Genomic DNA, 8,462 nt, shown 5'->3' with positions numbered 1-8,462 from the left:
GATGTAAAACAAAAAGATGCCATCAACTTCCGGACGGGCAAATGCAAGTGTCTAATTTGCAAGGGAAAAAATAACTAACACAAATAGATCAGATCATCTATGCCTGCAATTGAACTTCTACTCAATGGCCTCATGTGAATAGTAGTTGTGTAGTGTTTGTGTACGTATTCTCTCTATTAGACCAACAGAGTAGTCATTTGGCGTGTATGTTTTAATACCACACAATGTAAAGAACGCTCCCGCTGCGCTAACCGTAACTCGAAAGCCAACAGATGTTTTTCTTACATAATGCATGAACGGTGGCAAAAATTTTAATGCCAATCACTGGAAAACTATTCATCTGAAATAATTTGATACGAGAGAAGAGCACAATTTGTCCTGCTGACCAACTTTCAACATTGCACCATTACTGCTTTTCGCATCGTGTCTCAAAAATCAGAATAAAGTGTGCCTAAAAGCGAAAACTTCTTTAGAACCAAAACAAAGCCACATTCGTGGTTAGCTCTTTATGCCTAATGCATGAACAGTAGGTAAATTGTGGTCAAACTTTTTAAGCTAGAACAAAGCTAGAACAAAAGCAAAGCCAGATTCATAATCTATTTGTCCAATCTAACTGAACACAGTTCTACACGGCATTTCCATTGCACGTCATGTTCAAGGATAATTATTCGCAAAGAGAACTTGAAGCACCGCGTTCAAACATGTGTTAATAGTCTTAACACGCCTGTTGCATCCAAATTAATCCCCTCTACCCGTACAGCGAAAAATTCTCATATTTCAACAAAGGCGTCATCCCTTCGAGCAAGTTGTACACTATGTGGTAAAATTATAACGGTGAAATGGATGAAATCGCACTTGAAATCTCACCAGTCTCTACAGCATGATGTTAATGTCTACAATCATCACCATACTGTTGTAATCTATCCAGCCAAAGGAGTGTATTGTTCGTCCAAATCAAGAAGTGGTCCTCAAATCCCGATACATCTGCAGAAAAATACGCTCACAAATGCTCCGATCAGCATTTGTGAAAACAACTCATGAATTGAGTTGAAATCGGCGGCAAGAAGAGGTGGGAACAGTTCCTTTGAGTGTGATCACGTTCGTTCCGTTCCTTATGCCATTCCTGGAAGAGAAACGATTCTTAGACAAGACACGCTTGAATGCATGCGGAGTGAAAATTTCATCACTGAAAGTAGATACAATGAACTAAAGCAGTGCCAAGAAACAGCTGAAAGCTCAGGACGCCCATTTGTAGTACTCATTCCACCTCATCAGTCGACCTATTATCCTAGACATATTCATCTGTCTGTGTACACGGGGAAAAAAGGTTCTGGTGCAAACTACAACGGACTATAGTAACGTACGATTAACAAAGAAACACCACAATATGCAGGTGCACAAAAAGCATTCGCACATGCCTCCATAAACTCATCTGCAAATGGTATCTAAAACAAGAGCTACCAGAATTGATATCGTCAGATGACGTGCAGTCATTATCTGATCAAGAAACTGACCAACAAGAATCTGACACCGAACAGGTAAACGGGAGCCAAAAGCCCGTTCCACTGAGAAATAACAGCCAACATTTCCGATCATTACCAAGGAGTATACCAAAGGATATCCCTCTGGAAGTCAGGCAAATTATCAGAAATCACAAATTTGACGGCATCCTCGAAATCACTCCAAGAGAAACATCATGTGTTCGATGCCAAGGACCACTCGATGTTCGTCTTGTTTCCAGCAAGTCGAAAATAATACATTTACAACTAGTGGTAAAAGGTAAGGTCTCCAACTATCAAGAACTTTAGGTCACTGTGCTCTGAACAACTGAAGGAATGAATGGTTATGGACATGATATATCCACAATATTCTTGTCATACGGTATCCTGGCACAAGCTAGGTCCAAATTCAGGGCACTAAGCAGAACTGAACAATGAAAAAACCAGCTTGGCTTAATATTAAACATGACATTGTAATATATTCACTGTTAAATAATTATATTAAGCCTTTATGTCTGATCCTATATATCATACGCTCACGGCATCGCGAGCAAAGCTGTCCGATAATTGAAAAGATTATGTGGATATTTGGTCAAATATACACCCACGATGGAAATGTTCTCATAAAAAACACAAAAGCTTTTGGCGAGAGTGATATACGTAAATATGATGTAGTGTATTAATGAATCAGCATGGAATGGTCAGATTTACTCTATTTTATTTATTTCACTCTATTGAGCATGCAGAATGTAGATTTTAACAGAAAATTTAACATCAACAAACCTTCCAGTTTAATGTTATCCCAAGTCAGGATATACTTACTAAAACTTCAGTTATCAATATTGAAGATAAAATTTTGACGTTTAATTGTTTTCAGAACCACGTTGCAATAGGGCGGTCTGTTGCCATGTTTCAAGAAATGATCGGAGAGAATGTTGATACCTACACTTTACATCAAGCATACCTACATTTCGAGGCATGTACTGACCACGATTACAGTTTCCATTGTGTCCTTTGTGGGTATCACCCTTCCATACTTATCTTCCACACCTGTCGCAAAGTAGCGTTCCGCCATTCAGCGTATATGACAAGACATGTAATTGGATGATATACATTTCTGAATATTCTGAATCAGAAGATTAGATTTAATGTTACACAATGACATGTATAAACGCGGTTGAAAAGCGCCCTAGATATCCAGCAATATTAACATTAACACCCCAACAGCAAAACCATAAATACATATTCGATTACCTGCCCATACATGTCAACTTTCATACCAAAAGCATAAAACTGAAAGTAGTTTCATAAGCCATCGGACTAGGTCATATTTGGATTGTTGATAAATTCTAAAACTCTGATGATGTTAAATAATTATTTATCCTGGAAGTATAAAGTCAAAATTTCCGACATGTCTTGCTGTTACTTACTATGGCAAGCCGTTCCGGCCATAGAGCATTTATTTAAGACATTTTGAATTCATTCCAGATATCTTGAGTTCATTTGGACATATCTGGAAATCATTTTCAGACATCTGAAATTCATTTTCAGACATCTGAAATTCATTTTAAGATATCTAAAATAAATTTCGTGCTGCATATATCACAAAAAGCATTTCCAGATATAACAAAATGAATTCAAGATCTCTTAAATAGACGTCAATTTGATATATCTGGAAGTCTCTTTGTGATAGGTGCCCTACATTTGTCTGGTTATTTATGTGAAAAAAATGTATGCTCCTTAATTATATCACCACGATCATCCATGATGGCTTGCAGTACGCATGAGCAGATCTGTACTAATTCTGTTTCCGCTCATGGAGCAGTTATTGCATTTTGTACATTTTGGCGCAATTTCTGTGGCTCTTTTACGGTTATGTGCATCCTTGTTTTTTATTCCGAGATATGTTCAAAAGAATTTTTGATGTCTGAAAATGATTTTCAGATATGTGAAACTCATGATCTATATATTAACACAAGGCTGCTATTTAAGAAATCTAGAAATGAATTGCAGATATCTGAAAATTAATTCAAGAAATCTTAAAATAAATTCAAGATATCTGAATTAGGCAGTTTTTTTGTTTCTTACACAGGTGCCCTGTAGAGCAGAAGATGACAAAATAGCCTCACCTGAGCTACACGAAGAGCTCCCACAGTAAGGATAACCTTATTACGACATGTAGCGCAGCGCAATGACCCAGAAGCCTCCCACCAATGCGGTGTCGCTGTGAGTTTAAGTCCAGCTCATGCTGGCTTCCTCTCCGGCCGTATGTGGGAAGGTCTGCCAGCAACGTGCGGATGGTCGTGGGTTCCCCCCCCCCCCCCCCGGCCTTTGCCAGGTTTCCTCCCCCCATAATGCTGTCATGTAAGTGAAATATTATTGAATACGGCGTAAAACATCAACCAAATAAATAAATAAATATTACTACACGCGGATTGAATGAGTGAGTGCTTGGGGTTTAACGTCGTACTGAACAATTTTTCAGTCATATGACGACGAGGAGTTCTTCTAGGTTGTGCATATGAAATGTGTGTTCTTGTGGTGGGGCGCCAAGGTTTGCCGCCACTGGAACGTCATGCCGAAGACACCAAACGTGACACACCACCCAGTCACATTATACTGACATCGGGCGGAACAGTCCTGTTTCCTTGCTCTAACCTCTCAATGCTGAGCGCCAAGCGAGGCAGCATCAAGTTCTATTGGTATGACCCGACAAGGTACTTCACGCGGAAACGGGCCTGTCAGCCTAGAGTGCCTCAATTCATAACACTAATTAAGGAAATGCATTTCAAATCTGAATTGAATATTATACTCGTGTATATCTGCATTGTGGTGCTTGGGGCGACAAATGCTGGGCATGACTGAACATTGTTGCATGTCTTAGGGTTAAGGTCTTTGTCTTGAACACATTCTTTCCAATACGTTTTGCTTTAGAATGTGTAACGATGTGGGCGTCGATTTTGATAAGTGTTGCAGTCATTTCTCGTATGTTTTCAAGAAAGATACAACTTTTGTGATGTCTTGATTTCTGTAGGTTTTCGTCAGAAGACTTACAAGTGTCCAGGATTATTCCATTTGCGGACGAGGAACTCAACAATGAGGAGCAGGATTCCAACATGTTTATTTGTGTATCTGATGTCATTTCACAGGTATGGATAAGGGAGCAGTTGTCATGCAGGTGACATTGATTTGTTTATTTGATAGGTGTTTTACGCCGTACTCAAGAATATTTCACTTATACGACGGCGGCCAGCATTATGGTGGGAGGAAACCGGGCAGAGCCCGGGAGAAACCCAAGACCATCCGCAGGTTGCTGGCAGACCTTCCCACGTACTGCCGGAGAGGAAGCCAGCATGAGCTGGACTTGAACTCACAGCGACCGCATTGGTGAGAGACTCATAGGTCATTACGCTGCGCTAGCGCGCTAACCGACTGAGCCACGGAGGCCACAGATGACATTGAGGCATATACTGAAAATGTTTAGAAATAACAGGTGGGTCTGAGCCTCAAGTATTCAGCATCAGTAGAAAAATACCATTAAACTGTGTCTGACAATTTTTGGATTTTTAACTGACTTAAACACAATGTTTGGATTGTATATATATATATGCCGCATAATGTTGATATTTCAGGTTGATGTGATAGACCAGTATGTGGAAGGCTTGTTGACAGACAGAGGCTCAAAGTGGTATGTATAGCTTAAATCTGTACACTGCATTTATTTTCTTTGTCTTTTACATGTTTTTCTATATTTCCTCATATGTGTAGGCGCATTCTGGAGTTTCGCACAGTGACTGGTGTGAACAACAATTAGCTCAGGAATACTTACACATTTTTCTGCGCAATTAGAATTTACAGACACAGTGTATTTAATTGACTCTTGTATTTGACTATATACAGTAGTTTTAAACATATGATCATTTCTGCATTTCCCTATTCTTCTATAGTGGCGTGCAGCACCACTGTACATTCATATCACACAAACTCGAAAGATTTCGCTGCTATTTGAAGAATAGTTGCTGCGATACAAATAATTAATTTGTTACATGACATATAGTTTAATGTATTGTTTCACATTATACAGCCACACTTGATGGTAGCATGTGATTTCATAAAGATCCTCATGCACTTCATCGCCCGGGATATATTATTATGTATCTAAAAAGAGTGTTTTAGTGCGTTTCACTGTGTTATATTGATATCTTCTCCTAACCCCTTCCTCGTACAACTGTATACATGATTACGTGTTTATCTAGGTCCGAGAGCTCTGAGCTGGAGATTTTCTTGACAAATCCGAGAAGGGAATTTCTAAAGGGCTTTGGTTTCGGTTATGTCTTGGACTTGGTACGTAAAAGTGTGATTTCCGTGTATAAATTGATATTGAATTTTTCGCTTAGCTCGATTTATATGTACTGAAAATACCCTTTGTATGGAAAAAGCCCTGTTACTATATTTATATATGTTTTACGTACCAAAAACAACGCTGCGGGACTTTGGAATTTTGTAAATGTTTTGTGAGTAAATTATGGTCATTCTGGGTGTTATTTCGAATGGGTATGCGTATGGTACTTAATAAGATTTTCTCTTTTAGGCTTATACATATCTCGAAGCCTATGTGGAAAAAAGTTCTTCAAATTGAAGCTTAGGGACAAACGGTACGTATAGGTACATGTAGATAGGGTGGTTGCCAGTAATCCCGGTCTGCTCCATGCATGTTTCAAATAATCATGCCTATAAGGGTTTTTTTGTTACAGTACAGATCTGGGATGTTCTGTTTGTTTGTTGTCACAAATTATTTTGGTCCAAGAGTGAAGAAGAAAGTGACGGATTCATTGCTGCTTACATGGAGCGTGATTAAATTATGCGAAACAGTCTGCATATGCTTTTGTATACCTTGTCTGTATATGTGCATGGGAAATAGGCCATGATTATCTTTCACTGTGTGATTATATTCTTGTGTGAAACATTGCTTCAGGCCCCCCGTCACATCTGGATTTGTACACAAGCTAGTCCAGCTACCAGGAACCGAGCGAATTCAGAAGATTTTAAATGTGGATGGGTTTGTATTTACCTTGTATTTTATCTGTCTGTTTTTATTTTTTGGTATAATTAGATATGGCTATTTTGGCTCCAGTCATGCATGGAGTAGTATCGGAATGGCTTTCCAGCTTTCAAGTTATCTATATACAGACAGTTCAAATGTGTATAAACATTTGACAAGGCTAAAGCCATAAAAAAGGAGGAAAGTAACTAAGAATATTGCAGTCATCAAGTAGTCATTTACATGTAGATGTGTGTTTAATTATTTATCATTATAATTTCATAATTTTGTTCCGCGCATGACTTGCTAAAAAGTGTGCAGGCATATATGTTTAATTAGTAGCAATCTATATACATTTTCAGATTTCAGTCTTTTACAAATGAATAGGAAGCCTTTAACAGGATTGTATTCTGTTCACATTTTTTTCTTTGTAGGTACGAAGGGACAGTCAGGAGTAGGAGATGTAAGGAAGCTTTGGTTCGGGATGTAGTCGCACTGCTTGTATCCAACAAACTGCACATATCTTTACCAGAAGCAAGACGAAGATGCTGTCAAACTGAACATTCATCGTTACACACGGCACTTAAAAAAAGTGAACAATTAAGAGCACACCGCTTAATCAGCAGTACCGAGTCGTAAATGGCATGCTGTGTGTGTAAATAATAGATGACTGATGAGTTGACAATGTGTATTTTATATCATTGTTATCATTGTATCATGGCTATATGCCTTGTACATATAGCCTACACCTATAATGTATTTTCCATTCCACCTCCATACCATTCATTGCTTCACTTACACATGTATAGAATCTTAGAATGTACAAGAGAGTTAATACACTAATAAACTTGCCTAGGGTACTGCAGCATATGTAATGAAATACAACTTTTATCCGTACATCCCAGTAAAGCGTTCTTCAGTTTATAATAGTTTTTCTGTAAAGGTTTTTGCAAACCGGATGAATACAATGCTGTAACCATTTTTAGGGAAAGGAACTTGTTGAATTAGAGTTTCTGTTGGCAAACTCTCCATATGCGGTGGGTTATGGCACTGCGACAGGGCTCATTAAAATACATATATTTAAACTAGAATGTGGTTGTTGACTTTTTTATTCAACTGTCCGGAATTGGTGGTCACTGGAATTCTCATATTGGATGATTCGAGGATTATATTCTAAGGCTCTGTGAAAACTTTCTCATCTACGTACATGTAGAGAAAGGCAAACTCGGTTTGTCCTCGTTCGTGTTGGGCTTTTCCTATCTGCGGAGAAAAAGGATGGTAAATTAGTCACCGTCCTCCTCGTGGATTTTTTACCTGATACCTATAGGAACGTCAATTAACCACCGTCCTCCTTATGGATGTTGTACTTTATACCTGCAGGAATGTAAATTAGCCACCGTCCTCCTCACGGATTTTGTACTTTAAACCTATAGGGATGTAAATTAGCCACCGTCCTCCTAGTGGATGTTGTACTTTATACCTATATAGGAAGATAAATTACCCACTGTCCTCCTCGTGGATGTTGTACTTTATGGCTATAGGAAGGTAAAGTAGCCACCGTCCTCCTAATGGATGTTGTACTTTATACCTGCAGGAACATAAATTAGTCACCGTCATCCTCGTGGATGTTGTATCTTAAACCTATAGTAAGGTAAGGTAGCTACCGTCCTCCTTGTGGATGTTGTACCTTATACCTACAGGGAGGTAAATCAGCCACCGTCCTCCTCATGAATGTTGTACTTTAAACCTATAGGGATGTAAATTAGTCACCGTCCTCCTCGTGGATGTTGTACCTTATACCTATATGGATGTAAATTAGCCACCGTCCTCCTCATAGATGTTGTACTTTATACCAGTAGGAAGATAAATTAGCCACTGTCCTCCTCGTGGATGTTGTACAATATAGCTATAGCCTCGTGGAT

At 38.8% G+C, this 8,462-nt stretch overlaps 1 protein-coding gene across 2 annotated transcripts; it reads left to right on the top strand.

Moving 5' to 3' along the window:
• The first annotated feature begins 2,348 nt into the window (after positions 1–2,348).
• LOC135477192 (uncharacterized) lies at positions 2,349–7,703 on the top strand. 2 transcript variants are annotated; one of them, XR_010445146.1, is made up of 8 exons: positions 2,349–2,475; positions 3,592–3,653; positions 4,534–4,648; positions 5,132–5,187; positions 5,756–5,843; positions 6,091–6,155; positions 6,477–6,558; positions 6,975–7,015. XR_010445146.1 is itself a non-coding variant. In XM_064757349.1 (7 exons), the coding sequence occupies exons 1-7, from the start codon at positions 2,407–2,409 to the stop codon at positions 6,996–6,998; spliced, it is 498 nt and encodes a 165-aa protein (XP_064613419.1). In that variant the 5' UTR covers positions 2,349–2,406; the 3' UTR covers positions 6,999–7,703. The 2 variants fall into 2 exon arrangements, 1 of the variants encoding a protein (XP_064613419.1); XM_064757349.1 differs by lacking the exon at positions 6,091–6,155 and having other exon boundaries at positions 6,475–6,558; positions 6,975–7,703.
• The last annotated feature ends 759 nt before the right edge of the window (positions 7,704–8,462 follow it).

Source organism: Liolophura sinensis, chromosome 10, assembly GCF_032854445.1.
Source record: "Liolophura sinensis isolate JHLJ2023 chromosome 10, CUHK_Ljap_v2, whole genome shotgun sequence".
Classification (NCBI taxonomy): Eukaryota; Metazoa; Mollusca; class Polyplacophora; order Chitonida; family Chitonidae; genus Liolophura; species Liolophura sinensis.
This window is presented reverse-complemented; position numbering and strand designations above follow the sequence as displayed.